This window comes from Sander vitreus, chromosome 22 (genome assembly GCF_031162955.1).
Source record: "Sander vitreus isolate 19-12246 chromosome 22, sanVit1, whole genome shotgun sequence".
NCBI lineage: Eukaryota > Metazoa > Chordata > Actinopteri > Perciformes > Percidae > Sander > Sander vitreus.
Window position 1 is genome coordinate 10,863,745 of NC_135876.1, and position 18,839 is coordinate 10,882,583.

The 18,839-nt window shown below is 40.2% G+C and overlaps 1 protein-coding gene across 1 annotated transcript in view; it reads left to right on the forward strand.

The window, feature by feature from the left end:
• The window catches only part of ctnnd2a (catenin (cadherin-associated protein), delta 2a), a 276,014-nt gene that overhangs the window by 199,861 nt on the left and 57,314 nt on the right, over positions 1–18,839 (forward strand). Inside the window, exon 15 of the mRNA XM_078280766.1 lies at positions 10,462–10,648. Within this exon, the coding sequence (XP_078136892.1) occupies positions 10,462–10,648 (187 nt within the window). The remainder of the gene's footprint in view (positions 1–10,461; positions 10,649–18,839) is intronic.

Sequence of the window (18,839 nt, forward strand, 5' to 3'; positions counted from 1 at the left end):
TAATATTCTAATAAAACCTTTATGTTGGTGCCCTATGGCCAAAAGGCATTGGCAAAAAGACTGGAGTTAGTCCCTGGGGGGCCTGTGGCCACCCACTGCTCTTATGTAGGCCTTTAGGATGGGTTAAATGCAGATGACAAATTTCATTCTCTGTGAATGACAATAAAGGCACCTTTAACTTTAACCTTTATTGATGCCACACCACCACAGCTCATCGCTGCACACTGCGTGTATGTTTACAATGGTTTGGCGCTCAGCGCTACGCCACGCGTTTTGTTGCTCTAATTGTTTGTAGGTCTATCTATAGATCTATCCAGTTGTGTTCAGAGGCTTTTTGGTCTATGCCCGTTGATAAGGTAGGACTGCTGCCAGTACATGTTAGAGTGGAGCAGTTAAAGTTGAATCATATGTATAATGTAATAAATGGCTCTGCTCCCAGATATTTACACTCTCATATAAAAATGGTTCTTACACAGCATAATCACAATACTAGGGCCAGTGTCCGTTCTTGTAAAGTGCCCAGAGTCAACAATGCAGATAGAAGTGCTTTTTTCTATACAGGTATAACATTGTGAAATAATCTGCCGCTTTCCCTCAAAATTGTAAATACCAGAGGGGCTTTTAGACATCAGGTTAAGGCATTTTTATGGAATAGAGTAGCCAATCTTTTTAATTAGAGTAGACTGATTATTTTATGTGATCTGTGATTTTCTGATTTTCGAATGCTCTTGAACCTTGGATGATTTGTGTTAAATGTTATTGTCTTTGTCCTGCAATAGGTCTTTGTCATGTGTTAAATGTTCTAACACCAAGGACCATGTTGGAAATAAGTGTTCACACTTTAAAGGGGTGATAGAATGATTATATAGGATATTTCACACTGTTCCTTAAGGTCTCCTAATAGGGTATGTAACATTGGTTGGGCTGAAAATAGCCCAAGTGCTATTTTATGGGCCCTTAACTACCCTGTGACTATGCTCTATTTGGAACAAGACCTTTTCTTCCAAATATGGTATGCTCATGAATATTTAGATGAGCTACGCGCTGATTGGTTGAGCGAACCACATATACATACATTGTAGACGAGACAGCAGGTCTCATATTTCAGACACTGTAACGTTATACATTGTTCGTCTGCTATTTCGTTATTAAATTCACTTCTGAGACTTTTTTATGCGAGAAATCAACTACATAAAGCTCAAATATGGGCCGTTTTACAAAAAATTATAGCTATTTGCAAATTTGGTAAGACGTGTCACATTTCAGCTCCACACAGTCTGACGAGAAAGCGGCAGCTGCTGGGCTCCATACCCAGGGCAAAGTCACCGTTTCTGGGTTACTGGACTACCAGGGCTCGGGGCTCCGCGGAGCTGGCCGGCTGCCGGCATAACTATAGTATATTTACAGTTTGAATTTCGTCACGCCACTTATCGCATCAATTTAATGCATTTTTGTGAATTTGAGGGGTTTTGTTAGCTGCTAGTGTCCCTTCAATCCTATGGGTAAAGATCGCGGCTAGCTAGCTACACTTTCGGCATAACTATAGTATATTTACACTTTGAATTTCATCACGGCATGTATATCACAGCTACCCTAAGGTCTAACAAAGCTTAGCTAACACTTTTGTCTGATTTCAATTTAAGCTCTCATTGATAGAGCTCCATCCAGCGCACTCGCGGACATGACGCGTTTATTTCCCCGATCGTTTGTTTAAATAACTCAACACACATATCCATTATAAGATTAACTGGAATCTGTGGTAAGAGATTGCAGGCGTAACAAGCTCGCTGACCGCGCTCTCACTCACACACACCGGCCATTTAGCAGGAAGAAGGGAAGGAGGACAGTGAGCTGCAGGCCCTGGAGCTCTGTCAGGGCAGCGGCGTTTGGTAGTCCAGTAATCCAGAACCGGTGACTTTGCGCGGGTATGGAGCACCTTGCTGCATGACGGAGCTCCATCTAGCTCACAGCGGGTCGGGGTCTGTAAAGGAGGACAGGCCGGGCGGCGAGGCAGCACCACAGGCAGCACCGGCCGCTAAATTCCGACACACAGTCGGACAAAATTTGCAATTAGCCATCAATTTTCGTAAAACGGCCCATATTTGACCTCTACATAGTTGATTTCTCGCATAAAAAAGTCTCAGAAGTGAATTTAGTGATAAAATAGCAGATGAACAATGTATACAATTTCTGAGATCTGCGCGACCTATACAGAAGACTACCTGATCTCAGATCAGTGGTGTAGCCTATGTAAATGTTGGGGCGTGACAAAGATGTAGAAGAGTGTTAGTAGTAGTAGACGAAGAGACTAGAGCCAAATAAGGAGGGTGGTTTGTTGAGATTTGCCCGTTTTCAGAGGCAGTTTCAAATTGTGAGATTTGCAGAGGAAAGAGGTGTCAATGGGATTTTGAGGTTCTATGTATGTCCTATTTACTCACCAAACTGTCGTTATTCAACTATGACAAGGTAAAATCGGTTTTGCATTCTATCACCCCTTTAACATGTTATCCTTTGGATTATATTGTCTGTCAAATCCAAAATAAATCAAATCAAATCAAATATAACGCCCTTTGGACATCCAAAATAAACTGAGAGGTTCCAGACTAATTTGTTTTTGTGATTTGGACATGATATCAAGCTAGTTCTGTAGTACAATAGACAGACGAAAGTCAGATTAAAAACCGGTCTCCAAATACAGGTGATTACAGTTAGCTGATTTTGATGGTGGTTGTTTCTTCTTCTGGCCTCTTTGCCTTGGTAGTAAAGCAGTTTCCAGCCTGCACCAACTATTTCTACAATAATGGGTATGAGTTGGTTTGGCCACAGTTTTGAGAATACCAACGTGACCAATACATGTTCCTTTAGGGGAGAATAATCTTGGTAGCGAAAAGTAGTTGAAAGATCATTGGTTGTACTGGCTAGAAAATGATGAAGTAACATTCTCGACTCCTCTGACATCTAGAGTCCAAGTGCTGTTGGACTGAACCTCTAAATGCTTTGGACTGTAGTTGTTAAAGGGGAGCTACCAGATGATGTGAATGTGTAGAACCTCCTTTCTCAGGCCAGTGCTGTAAATACTCTATCAATGTTTTAAAAAAAAAAAAATGAAAGAGCATAATAAAAGAAAAAAACGTGTTAGCACCTCTGCAGTGATATTTAGCAAGAAGGCATTGGATCTGTTGCCAAATTACATTCCTCTCAGAGCTTGACCTTCATTACTAATTTGTGGCTAAATGATTTGAAAGCAAGCAAGTGCATACTCAAATGACATCAATAGACACAATCTTCAACTGCTTCTTGGACTCAAAAAAAGTGGTTGTGCTAGAGTCATATCAAATCAGCCTCCTCATTACTGCCTCTGTGTTGTCAGCTTTGTCAAAGCACTTCAGTATTCTCTGCGATTAAATAATCTGTTTAGGTCTGGGGAAATGAAACAGGGCATACTTTTTTTTTTTTTTTTGGTGACCGGAAAAACCTTCCCTCAACAATTTACCCTATCTCCCTGTCGGTTCAGAAGTTTAAATATAGACGAGCTTTATTGGCTTCCCGGGTCTCAGTGTGCGGTAGTTAGGACGAAGTCAAGGCTTCCGGGCCTGTCAGTCAAAGTCTGGTCGATGCAGAGGCTTTGGGTGTCAATAGGAGATGCTATCCTTACTCATGAGCTCACCTTGAGGCAGTGAACCATGGCATTACCCTACTGCAGCTGCTGCTGCCTGCTCTGAAATGCTTGTTGGGCTGAGAAACAACTGCTGAGGGAAAGCCATGTGTTTGTCAAATATTGTCAATGTATAACTGTTTATATATATATATGTATATATATATATATATATATATATATATATGTGTATATATATATATATATATATATATATATATATATATATATATATATATATATATATATATATTTAAACTGGAGACAAATGTACATTTTGCCTAATGTCTTAAAGTACTTATTGATATTCTATGTATTGCAGAGCAATGTTTGCATGGAGAGAGACTTAAGTCTTAAACGCATCATAAAGCAGAACAAGTTTGGGTGTATTTAATAGAGACCAACACTTTTTACTTATGCAAGCAGCAACAAAGCAACATACTGTAGTGAAATAGTATTGCTGCCATCTTTTACTGGGAAATGATTTACTTTGCCTTCTGTTACTTTAAGGCATGAATCCCTGCTCTGTGTAGATGTCCAAATCTCCACGTCTCTACTACTGTTATAGTATTTGCTAAAGCCATTTTTATTCAAGCCAAAGTTCGTAACCTTCTTTCAAAAATGCTTGAGGACAGAGCTCCATCACAGTCATTATGGTGATACCTGTGGGGAAACAGGATGTCTTCACCAGGATTACTTTTGTGCTGCTGCTGCTGCTACTATGCTGTAAAATTGTTAGTGTCCTGCAGAAATGGCTCTGCAGCATTTTCACTGTGGGAGGCCCTGGTGGGAATAAAACCCTGAGTATAAGCAGTGACAATTTACCCACAATACAGGACTTGACCTAGTCTAACAAATGTTTTTTTACAAACGGACTGCAGGATGGAAAGTTGTAGGTCCTTGGGGTCAAGTCAGCAACTGTTAACATACCTCTATATCTCACCTATAAATGTTATCCAAAATGTTTTTCCTTCATAGATTTTTGTAGACACAATAGCTATGTTATTTGTCATCTTTGGCTTTACTCATCACCAGGTTCTGACCCCGCGGCTAACTGAGTCGCACAGATGAAGGCTGTTTAATAAAACATCGCCACTTGAATCCTAACAGGCCTCACTCTCCCTTTACAAGTCACACTCTCATTTATTCATGAATTCATGCAATCATCTCCCCATTTCCCCAAACAACCCAGCTCCTAGGAAACTGTCCGTCAAGCGTCTGAGGCGAACAAGTCAGAGGAGGGAGAGAGGAAGGAATAACGCACAGACACGCACGCACGCACGCACACACACACACACACACACACACACACACACACACACACAGGCTCCAGCTTGATGTCATTTGTCTGTTGGCCACCTGATGTTATACTCATAAGGACACTGGGCTTAGCGAAGCATTACAGATCTATGTTTCTAGAGCAGGCAAGTGTGTGTGTGAGTGTGGGCCGGTGCATGTGATTGTGTGTGTGTGTGTGTGTGTGTGTGTGTGTGTGTGTGCGTGTGTGTGTGTGTGTGTGTCAACCTTGAATTTGGCCAATGTTAGACAGTGGCAGACACAATGTCCTTGCCCCAGAAAACAATGGAATCTATTCTTTCATGTCTCCTCCTTCTGCTCAATCTTTGTCCCCATCTCTGTCTGCAAAAAACATTAACCTCATAACACCACCCTCTCACATCCTCAGTGTGTGCTGTTTTCCCATGTGTTTTAAATCTTGTATGAAGCCCAAGAAAGGCAGCTGAGTGCCTTTTTTACGAGCCAGCAGACAGGTTATTGTCATCAGAGAGAACACTTTTTTAACATGATTGCAATCACACACCGACGACACTCCTCTCACTTGAGAAATAGGCCAACACAGGAAGAAAGAGAAACGGAGAGAAAGACAGAAAGGGATGTTTGAAAGCACAAAGGTTTATAAGTGAAATGTTTTGCCCAATATGTGCGCCACCGAGTGTATATCTGTGTGTGTTTGTGGATGTTTGAGCTTTTGCCTTGGTTTGAAGAACCAAGAGTCCATGAAAGGAGAGAGATTGAGTAGAATGAGAGAAACTTGAGATATGAAACAAGGGAAAGTGAAAGCAAATGTTGCCTTGATGCTCCCACACACACAAACACACACAAGCACACACATACAGCCTGAGTGTGAGCACTTCATTGCTGCCAAACAGCATGCAAGGTCATCGCCTTATTATCACCCTTCTCTTCTTGTCCTCTCACGCTCTCTCTCTCATACACACACACACACACACACACACACACACACACACACACACACACACACACACACACACACACACACACACACACATACACACACACACACACACACATACATTGTCACCCTTCTTTTTCTCTTTTCAACTTTCACCACACTTTCAGTTTTATACTTGGTTATACTTGTTTTTTTTCTCCTACATTTAGATATTCTTCTCTCCCTCTTTGAATACCATTCATTTTCTTTGCCTCTGGATTCCTCTTTTACTGTTTTTGTCACATTTGTACATGTAGGGGTGGTACGGTTCACAAAATCCACGGTTCAGTTCATCGGTTTTAGGGTCACGGTTTTCGGTTCTGTATGGTTGTTGTTGTTGTTTTTTTTTTTAATCTTTAACACTCCAGAAATATACTTCAGCATATGATATATAGCTAAAATTAGCATAGTACATGCAATACATGCACACAGTGGCAGTTCTATCTATTGTTTTATTTCCGCTGTCATCATAGGTAACATGAAATCCAAACTGTTCCCACACACCAGACTATATACGACGCTGGCGCATCCTCCAACTCCGGGCAGCCTTCCTTATCTCTCCCACTTACAATTTCTGCACGTGACGTGACCTGCAGCACTCCACACTCGGCTCGGCGGCTCTCAAAATCTGACGAAAATCTTTTAAACTGATCTTTGTTGATCAAAAAACAGACAGATTCAGCAACTGTATGGCCTATTTCTCGCTTAAAATGTTTTCAGAAACACTTTTCGGTGAACTATTTTCGTAAAATACGAGATCGTATTCAGAACGAGACAGCATTAGTCTGTTTTGAAATTCGGGAGCAGCAAGAACCACGTGACGCGTTCGTCCAATCAGCTGCCATGTGTTGCGTTCGTCACGCTCATCCCCCTCGTCGTTTATATACTGTCTATGGTCGTTTCCAGTAAGTGTTTTAACATAGGTGTCGAAAGTGGGCACTACGGCAGTAAGAGGTTAGTGCACATTAACACTGTACTGACGAACCGTGCGACACACACACGCTCTGAACCGAGACAAGCGAACCGAGCGGTTCGGATGTTTTTTCATGAACCGTACCACCCCTAATGTTTACCTACCTAATAAGAGATATCCTAGATATCCTAGATATCCTAGATATTTATACATTTATTTGAGGATAACAACTTTAATTAACCTCTCTGCTCGTTAACATTTCATTGTGTTTTTTTCTGTCTGTCAATGCTGTCATTCCCATCTTGTTTGGTAACCTTTTTGTTCCTCCCTCTGTGACATCTGCTATTCTTTAATGTTATTCCCTCTTTCTCATTGTTTTCTCCATCTTTTTCTTGGCCTAACTTTCCTCCCATCCCTTTATGTGTCATTTGCAGATTGTCATTATGACTGACACCAGTGCAGTATACTGTAAGGCATCAAGACTGGCGTTGCTGTTGGCTACGCAAAACTGGCTGCTAGTCAGCACCCAGGGCCTCCACGACAGACAGTGTACAGTGTTTCTGTGAAGTGAGGCTTAATTCATATCCGTTATTAGTTACGCAACCTGTGCTGGGCCTTTTCTCCATCTCCTTCTTCTTAGTGGAATAGTGAATTTCTTTTGTTTCTTCGATATGCCTGACTCAAATTGAGCAATTTCTGTAGTATTATATACGCCGCAGGTTTTTTTAATACTTTGGTGATTTGTCAATAAACCAAAAATTCTCTTTTAGTTGCCCCTTTACACAGGCAGGTCAGAGGTCAGGTTTAGCTAACAGAGCAGCCTCGCTGGAGCTTTTGGGAATTCGGTGTCTTGCTCAGCTTCAGTATTGCTGTCGTTTCAGATGACAGACAATATTTATAATATCTGCTGTGCACTTCCCTGCCACCCTTATGTTTAATTTACATTCACATCTAACAAGAAATTAGATTGTGCACGTTGTACTGTGGAATAAATAGAACATCGTTCAGCCAGCTGACAGCCTCTGTGGACACAGTAAATTGCGTACAGATCACATAGTGTCGCTAGAGTTGTGACCATCTCCTATTTGTGTGGTAACTGTGCAAATGAATGACATCTGTCATCAGGGACCTGCGTCATCTGGAGTCTGGCAACAAATGCGTGAGAGGTGGTGACGTTCAACACAGCTGCCTTTTATAGTTTGTCATATTAAAAAACGTGTTGCCTCCTCTGTCATCTCAAGCTGTTGCTGTCTCCCTGACCCATCGCTCAGCTCCTCCAGCTCTCTTTCCCTCTCATTTGTTTCTAATTCTTTCTCTTTCATCTCTGTCACCCTCTGTTTCCCACATTTATCTTATTGTTTGTTTGTTCGTTACTATATCTATTTTTGTATCTCTTGCTCGATCAGTGGAAGAATTGTGTGTGTGTGTGTGTATGTACCCATACTGTATGTGATTAAGTGTTACTGTAGCATGCATGGGAGTTTGTGAGTGTACAATACTTTTGTCCTTGCAGGTGATGAAAGTTTCCTTGTGTACATACAAACTCTCTGCCAACTCGTGGATGTGTGCCTACATCAACTGTATATATCTGCATATGCTTAGGGTGTGTGTATGTATATATGTGTGTTCTCCACCACACAGTATGTGATAAATGATGCATTGGTTGGACAGTTGGCTTTCCGCCTGGAACGAAAAACTAATTAATTTCCTGAGATATCACAAGTATCATGTAGATTGTAGAGTCGGATTCCAGAACTAAAGAAGTGGTGGCATTCTCAAAAGTGATAATTTAAGTAATTTCTGTCCTGCATAGCTAGTCCTGAAATACCTCCACACTTCATTTGTGATGTTCCGGTGCAACAGAAAGGTCTGGTTGAGTTCAGTATCATTATGCAGTGTTTGTGTTTCAGTGCAGCAGATTAGATTGTACAGATATATACAGAAAGTTAAAAAAAAACGTTTTTGGGTTTGGGTTGCCTGAAATCAGAAGGACAGGCTTAAACTGCTCAGACCTTACAAAATAATATATAACCAAATGTATTTCCTGTGAAGGGGTTTCCATATCCTCCATTCAGGGGCTGTTTACCTTCCTGCCGGTTGTTGGTTTACAGCCAAGCCGGAGAAAACCTGCCGCCTAGGGACATGTTTTCATGCTAATCGAATGAGTTTGTAGCTTGAAAGACGCTAGCGCGGACCGCTGATTAGCTTAGAACGCTAGTATTCGGGACACAGGGAACGTAAAAACAAATCGCTATTTATACCACTAAAAATGCTCAAAATATCACCAAACTTCAACGGTAGCATAATGAGGGTCCCTAAATGTTAACCGAAGCATTGAGAACTTTGTAAGTGCACAGACAGTTTATTGAAAAGATGGATTATAAAGACACTCGCGTTCATGTTTACATGCCGCCACCGTCTTGGAAACCAGTCATGACTTACAGCTGGCGATGCAAACTAAAATCAAAAGCAATTTGCTCAATATATCTGAAATAATCGCACTCTGCATAACTTGTCTAGTGTACTTACTCAGTGGATAACTGTCCATCTGGTCCCTCCGGTCTGGGTCGCCGAAAAAGTTTCAAGTACAGCCCTGTTTATCAGAGAGGGGAAATCTTCAGACTGTACAAAACACTGCGTCTCTTGGGCATCGCGACGCAACAGGTGCAACACAGACACTCCTGTTGGGTGGCCATAGCTTCACAATGTCCGCAGGTACACCACCAGTTTCCCGACGTACGAGGCTGTGTTGCGGCATTGACTACCGGTAGCTCTCTCTCTCTCGTAGCCCTTTCACGGAGCTCCCGCAGCTCTTCGTTCAATAAACTGTCTGTACACTTACAAAGTTCTCAATGTTTCGGTTAACATTTTGGGACCCTCATTATGCTACCGTTGAAGTTTGGTGATATTTTGAGCCTTTTTAGTGGTATAAATAGCGATTTGTTTATACTTTCCCTGTGCTCCGAATACTAGCATTGTAAGCTAATCAGCGGTCCGCGCTAGCGTCTTTCAAGCTACAAATACATTTGATTAGCATGAAAACATGTCCCAGAGAGCGACAGAGTGGGTACACATCTGTTATTAACCCCTAGGTTTGTTTTGCGCCGGAATTGTCCTTTAATAGAAAGATTGTTAAGGTACGAATCACACTGTGCACTGTAGCAAAAGAAAAGAGAGACATCTATCTTGTAGTTCAGCTAACTGATTTTCAATGAGGAACACAAACCTATCAAATCATCGTCATTCATGCTGTATACATTATTTAATATTTTTATAAAAGCATTCTGGTTTACCTACATCATTAGCCATTGCAACCAGGACATTCAAAATGTTACACAGCAGAAATTCTGAGTTGGTGATTTTTAGTACATGCTGTATGTTTTTGTTGTGAGTTTACATGCTTAATAGTTATTTTGCCAGAACAAACAAAGATTATACTCTTTTATTCTTTATGAAAAACTTTATTTGGAAAAAGTTTCCTCTTTCTGCAAATTTATATAATTGAGTATTTTTTTCATTATTGCAAATAGCAGACACGTGCATTTCAATGTGTCATTAATTTGTTTTCCCATAAAACTTGCTTACAAAAAATGCTAAAATAAACTACTTTGTTAATGTGTTTTTCTTTCTGCGTGTGTGCAGGTGTGCTATGGAACCTGTCGTCGTGTGATGCTCTGAAGATGCCAATCATCCAGGATGCCCTGGCCGTTCTGACCAATAGCGTCATCATACCCCACTCTAACTGGGACTCCTCTCCCAATCACCATGACGACCGCAAGCTCCATCTTCATACTTCCCAGGTGCTGCGCAATGCTACAGGCTGCCTCAGGTAAAAGCAGAACACACACACACACACACACACACACACACACACACACACACACACACACACAATTCTGTCAGGGCATATGCACTTTTTTCTTCCTCTCTCTCTTCCTTAATCTTACTGTCATTTATAAGAATACAACAGCGTGACATAAACAAACACACTGAAAGTGTTCTTTGTTGCTGAGATTTACCGTAAGGAGACATTTTATTGTGTGTGTGTGAATGGATGTTGCCTCTTTGGAATGTTCACTGCTGTGTGATTAGATATGCATATATTCACAAACTATAAACACTGCTCTGTGCACAGTTTCTCTCTGCTTCTCACTCATTTACTATCTCTCTCCCTCTCTCTCTCTCGCTCTCTCTCTCTCGCTCTCTCTCTCTCGCTCTCTCTCTCTCTCTCTCTCTCACACACACACACACACACACACACACACACACACACACACACACACACACACTAACTTGTGCTGGTAACCATAGCAACGACTCCTCCAATTGTTCTTTGTGTGTCAAGACCTTCTTTTTGGTGAATTGTGCTGATGAACTGTGCTCCTTAGTTGTTAAAGCTTGAAATATTGAAGGACAACGTACAGTTTTGTATTCTCAGTTACTTTATTTAACTTGTCAGAAGTCGGAGAAGTTTAAGCAACACTGATCAACTATGCACAGTTGAATTCATCAAATGGAAAGTATTTTACAGTACCAATACAACAGGTCAGTCTTAGCAGTCGGGCATTTGATTTATTTGTAGTGTTAGTGTGTCCATCTCTTACTTTACGTAACACAATTGCTCATGTTACATACAGCTACTCCTCATTTTCTTTCAGCCATCTTGCAGTGAAACTGCTAGTTTTAATGGCATGCATAACTCAAAAGATTGCGGTTGTTTGACTTTTCAATCTTGGAAAGTTCAACCTTTGTACATAACAAAATCCCCTGCACAAACACACTACTATAATTGTGATTTTAAACTTTGGCTGTGTGTATTTCACTTTTATGTCCTTAGCACAGAAAATGAGCTCTGGCTCTTGATTCCATACAACAACATGTGTTCGTCTATGTACACACACTCTCACACCAACTCCACAGAGGGCTGAAACGGTTTAGAAAAAAAACTCCATGTCCACTTGGCTGTCTCTCTTTGAGCTGTGCACTCAATCAACCAGCAGCAGCCTCTGGATTAAACCTCACCTCACTCGCTTTGTAGGGCTTCTCTCAAGCTGTTTGGAATGCTTATCTCCAGCTATTGAATGTCTCTCGAACACATTTCAAAGCCATTCGGAAGACGTTACAAACAGGTTTTTGTATGCATTCATTGTGTGCGTAAGGTGCTACATTGTGTGTATGCAATCAACATACCAAAGCAAAGGCCCCAGTTGCTCTGGTAATTGTTCCATTTGTGATCACTTTAAATATGAATACCAGCTTGCATATTTGGTGGTTTTCCCAAATATCCAAAACATGTAATTATAAATATTTGCAAGCTTCTAGTTGTGAATGCTTTTCTGTCAGATTTCCCTGACTGCTGCCTGCCAGTCAGTGGGAGACACAGATCCTTTTTTTGTTTAAAGGCATTTATCTGTATTCAACTCTGTTCATTTAAACAGTACAAATATCTTAAACATTATAGCAACAGAGCTCTTGTACTTCTGTATTTCTGCTGTACCTATCGTATTGTGAAGTACACCACTTTGATATCTATACTAAATTTTAACCACAGCTTGCAGTGCCAGGTGTATTGCTTGCATGCAATTAAATAAGCGTTTTGAAGGTAAAATCCAGTGCAGTTTTTTGTTTTAAACCTCTCCAGCTTTTGTTTGTCAGCATTCTAATGGAACAGCGCAGGAACTGCCATGGGGGCCTGTGGTACAGGACAATGATTATACGCAATAACTAAATATCACAAAAACCTGTACAAATCAAATCCAGTCCACTAATGGCTTTGCATTTGCAATAAGTATTACATTGGGGAAAGTTGTAATGTTGTTGTTTTCTACTGGGGGGAGTCAGAGTTGGAGCAGTGCTGATATAGCTGTATTCTGTAGGCTGATTTGCATTCTTGCATTTGCATTTGGGTTGTATTATATTGTTAACTGTAAAAAATATTGGAAACCAAAAATGATGGTGTGTATAAAAATATAAAGGTGATTGCGTTATTCGTCTGTGTAATATACTGTATCTATAAAATGTATTCTCATTTGCAGTTATATACTTAAGATACAGTATTTCAGAATGTGAAATAAACACATTAATAGAATTGTCTTTGAATGTTCTTGCTATTTATGGCCAAATTAGCTGAAGTTTTTCTTCAGTATGTGTTGGCACGTACATATGGTGCATGTCTAAGACTTAGTAATACCTACAGTAAGTATTTGCCACCTTTTGGCAATTGCTAAGTCATGACACAAGAAAAGAGGAGGTGAATCTAAAAGGTTAGTTCACCCAAAATCACAAGATAACACACTTTTACCATCTAAGCTCTCTTGGTATGATGAACATTGGAAAGAGCTTGCTTTTGAGTTCCTTGAGCTTTTAATTATTTGCATGTCACAAACTAAATTCCCCTCCATTGCACTGCCTAGGCATCAGAAGTCTCATATTACTTAAAACTCTTGAAATAAAATCTCACCGTACATGGAAATATGTTGTTTCTTAATTGAGGGAATGGATTATTTAAAAGTAATGTTTTTCAATGTTGTGCAAGAGAAGCATTTGTGATGTTTCTTTTAGGTGTTTGTTTATCCACAAAGCAAGATATATTGCCTTCAACTTTAAAGACTAAGTTATCAGTTTTTGTGTGTGTGTGTGTGTGTGTGTGTACTGTACCTCTGAAGATGCAGAGGAAAGACAAATGATGCTGTCAGTGCACTGCTCCGCACTGTGAAGCTACAGAGAAGGAGAAGGGGGACAGGAGAGTAGAGGAGAAGAAGGCCACATGTTGGAAAGATTAGAGCAGAGAGAATGTAAAAGTGGTGAACAATGGGAAGGAGACTAACAGGATCTGAAAGAAGGGAGCTGAGACACAGAGAGTAATGGAGGTGTTTCTGCCGCTCGCCAGGGTTGTTTTCTCTCTCGCTGTCTGTTCTGGGGGGGTTAAAGTGATACAAGGCCACAATGTTAAGGTCCCCGTGTAGCTCAGCTCAATTGCAGACCTCTCACCTCTCTCATTATCCCTTCACTATGTGCGTTTGTGTGTCTGTGTAATGCATGAGAGTGTGTACACGCCTTTGTATACACTGGTGTCTAGTTGTGTGTGTGTGTGTGTGTGTGTGTGTGTGTGTGTGTGTGTGTGTGTGTGTGTGTGTGTGTGTTTTAGTGTTTATGTACTGTATGTGAACAAGTTATATGTGCATGTCTAATTGCACATGCGAGCACACACACATTTGTGCACATACAAGCACTCACAAGCTCCTCCCTATTCACTCACACACATACACACACACACACACACACACGTACACACACTCTCCTGTGAAGGGGTTTCCATATCCTCCATTCAGGGGGACCCATTATATATCACCATTATTTTTGTGTGTGTGTGTTTCTGTACTTGCCAGGATCACACACTCATGAACACTTTCATTTTGTTTTCTTTCAAACACCCACAGTTGTGATAGAGCAGTCGAATGAGTTATTAGATGAATCAAGAATAAGGAGTGCGTGGTCACGAATGACTTTGTTTCCATACTTTATTGATATTAATTGGTTTGTATTTATGTATGCTCCATCTGGTGATGACCCTCTGCTGCCTGTACCCCCCTCACACACACACACACACACACACACACACACACACACACACACACACACACACACACACACACACACACACACACACACACATAAACGCACATGGTCAGACACTTGTGCTACCACACACCAGCTGTTTGAGACAAAGTCACTCAGTGGTCATTTGTTCCTTGAGCAACATTACAGAGCCATCTGTCTGAGATTCCCTCATTCCTGTACATGTTGCATGAATCCCCAAACAACTCAAACTGTAGAGAAGTGACTAACATGTGATTCGCTCAGTGACTCTCAACTCATTTCCTGAGGTACACTGTTGCAGCCTGGAAAGGAAAATCAATGTAAAATGAAATATGTATAACCGGTCTAGTATCTTTTAAACGTTATAATTGGTGAAAAACAAGGTCAACTTGCCAAGCCAGCTGCTGCAGATAGCAGGAAGCTTGTTAGTGAACTTTTTCTCACTTATGTGTGGATGCTACTTTTTCACAAAGTATTGTTGTGTCCTTAACCATTGTACCATTAATGATGTTTTTACTGTGATCATATATACTTTGTGCACTTTTTGCAGTAACAGTACAACAGTAATTACAGTGAAACATTCTCCTTTTTGTAGTGTAATTGTAGTTGCAATAGTAGACACTTTGTGTACACTGATTACATTTCAAATCAAATGCAAAGTACAGTAGATAACAGGTTTGCCAAGAGACTACTAGGCATATACAAACCAGAGCAATGCCAATTATATTTTAGTTTTTGGTGCAATGGACCAGATTAATCAATCAAAAGAAATAGTTTGTAGCCTAAAGGTTTGATGATAAAATGTGTGACAGGTTGCTGGGTGATAACTGAAAAAAGTAGGTGGGAGTTGACATGCTATCCATTAAGGAAGGTACTTAACGTTGATAAAAGTGGACAAATTATGCAAAGAGGCTAAAGGAAAATGTATGCACTGTGTCTGGGAGTATGACAAAATTCAAACATTCTGGAGGGAGGTGATCAATAAAACCATGTTCATTTTGTCTGTGAACATTCCAGTGGACCTTAAGATGATGTTGCTGCACCTGTATCCAACAAATCTGAATCTGAAACCCCAAGAATATAAATGTATTGTTTTTGCTATATGAAGAAAATAGACGCACCTTCAATTGGTGCTTGGTTCAAGAATATAGCACAATGTATGTCCATGGAGCGATTAACATATATACTAAAAAAACAAATTGGGGGTGTTTGAGAAAATCTGGATACCATTTCACCAGTTTATTAAAAAAAAGGAGACATAGGGAAGCCTCTACAGAGGGTAAATGCAGAACAGGAAACCTAAAATTCAATAAGTGGTGAACCCCAGAAGGGGAAATGACTGAGACTGAGGTAGGGGGGTGTTAAAAGTTGTAATCGCAACGAAAAATCTATAATATATCCATTGTCTGTGTGTGTGTGTGTGTATATATATATATATATATATATATACAGAGATATGCCATCTGATCTGCTCTCTATCTCTCTCTCTCTCTCTCTCTCGCTCTCTCTCATCTTCTCTCTCTCTGAGCAATAACCATATGCTCAGATTATGTTACCAGGGTCCATAAATCCCATATGTCAGAGTGAGGAAGCTGACTCAAACAAACAAGCTAGCATTATCTAAATATTCCGTGATGCAACACAGCAAGATGTGAAAATGCCAGAGGAAACATTACACCCAGAAAACAAAAGTTAGCAGGCTATGTTCTGCATACGAAATCCTAGCCTTGCTGTGTTTGTCAGTAACTAGCACAGAAGGAAAGGCGTGTTGTAGGAAGGCATAATATGTCATGCTTCATTACAGAACCACTAGACTAACGAGCAAGCTTCCAGCAAACACACACACACACACACACACACACACACACACGCACACACACACACAGATGCACAGACACAGGTATGTTCACACTCTTTCTTACATGTACACACAAACACACACAGCAATGTTTTTCTCTATGGGACAGCTGTGTACAGGTCTTTGCAGAGCAGTGTAGTGGCAGCCAAATTAGTTAAAGGCATGACATAGTACAAGACCATATCTAGGTATTTAAAAGATTGCACAGCAATTTGCATAGAATTTTAGTTTAGTATAAACAAGCTGTAGGGACCTTGAATTTATTGATAGTGTATATACTTTATCGCTTTATTTTATTTTATTTTGTATCTGCTATATGCCATATCATTTTTATTATATTGAAGCATAAAAGAATACATAATAGCTTTCTACTTAAAAAAAAAAACATCAATAGATTTTATTGTGACCTGTGACCATTGTTGTTTAGCAAGACCATGGATGAATTCAGTCAACAAAATGAACCTTTCCTTCACCTGATTGGATTAATGCACCACTCACAGGGATGTTGTTGGTCTGTGTTTATAATTTTCAGACTGGAAAAACATGTGGCTGTTGTGGAAATTATTCATATCTTTTATTTTTCATGTACGTGTTGATTACAAATTGTGCAAAAAATAGGACATGCAGTTGCAGAATTGTGCTTCTACAACACCTGGTCTGAAAGGAAAACCAATTATTCAGCAGTCTTTAGTCTGACTAAACTGAGCTTGCATGATGTGGTCTGGCTGTGCAAAACTAGTTAGCTATACCATTAAAAAACATATTTGGGAGGCACTCTGGTAGCTCACCTGGTTGAGCATGTGCCCAAGTACCAAGGCTCAGTCCTTACTTATTGGTTTGATTCCAACCTGTAGCCCTTTGCTGCATGTCGTCCCCTCAGGACTGTGCAATTTCAAAGTGACATTAAAATAAGTAAGTGTGGGAAATGCAGGAATGGAGAACTTCGACTGACGTGCGCCAGCCAGCGCTCTTGCCTTTGATTCCCCATTTCAACTGCCCAGTCGTCGGACGAAGCAGGGGGAATCATCGTGATAATGTTCACATTCCCTTTCTTGTCTACAGCTGCCCTATCAATTAAAGGCAAAAAAGCCCAAAAATGTATCTTAAAAAAATATATACATATATTTAGAAGACCTCAAACTGTCCCACTGTGTCTATTTATCCACATAAAGACAAAGCAAAGCAAGTAATGCATGCTTTACAAGGCTCTGTGTGTGTGATAGTTGGAGAAGATTTACAATAGAGGAGTTTGCCAAATGTTGGTCCATCAGTGAAAGTGCCTTCAAGTCCCCCCTTTTTAGTTAAGAACTTTAAATTATTGTCCTTTATATCTATATAAAACGGAAGCAATGGCATTTTAGGCACTCATCAATACTGGCAAACATCCCCATTTTGTGAAAGTTATCTTACTTAAACATTTATGTTGCGAAGCTATCACCTTCACCCATTATAAGGCATCAGATATAAAAAAACAAAAAACTTAACGGAAGTCCCAGTAGAAGTTAGCATATTCAAAACTGAGCATTAAAGCAAACCACCATCTCTTTCTCATACACCCTCCTCCTGTCTTTGGTGTTTAAACATAAGTCGAGAGGAAGTGTTTCTCACTGTTCTGTTGTTTAGCATTGACTAGACAGAGAAGTGTGTCTCTCCTAAGCGGGTTTTCCATTGTGCGATTGTTTGCCCATTAGCATTCAAAGCGGGTGAAAATGACTTGACCTTCTCTGGAAGTTTTAATTGAGTTGCTGTGTCTACTTTTCTCTCGTTCGTTTCCTTTCTCATCAGTACAATAAATGATTGACCTCATCTCAATGACTGGTAAAACAGCTGTGATCTCTTTATAATGTCAATGTGATGGATGAACTTATTCATTCATGCCATCACGGCGTCTCCCCGTTCACACCTCTATTGTTGTTCTACAACATTTCCCCTTTAAAGAAAGATGTTTAAACTCGTGTTACCAAACTTTTATAATTGGTTTGTTAATTATTTTTTATATCTTGCTCTCTATTTTGCCAGCTATCTGCACCCGTATTCCCTTATCGCTATGGCAGCGTAATGGAGGTTCATTGCATTATTACATACTATTACATTGTCCTCAAATAAAGGTTCATTATGTAACAACCAGGCAATACATATAGAGCGTATATTAGCACAGTTGTATTGTAGCTAAAGCCCATAATGGAAAGGTATGATGACACTGAGATATTAGCAAATACGGTAAGTGTGTTATTGCCTTGTCTTAGTCCTTGGTTCCTTTTTTCAAAACTCATCCCTCAAGAAGCATCATTGTGGTTTGATAAAGTTAATATACAGCTACAAGCCACATTATATTAGCCCCTGTGCAAACCACATCAAAGTAGTAATGTTCAATAGGCTCCTAGTGGCTAAAGTGTTGTCATCATCTAAACACAAAGTCAGTTTAGTTATACATGGGTCCATTCTCAGTCAAAAGCAGCGCAGAAATAAATACTGAGACAGCCAAGTAGTTAAAACATCACAGTTAGCTTTTCATGGCCTCGACAACAATTGTAGTCCTCCAATATGGCCACCAGAGGATGAA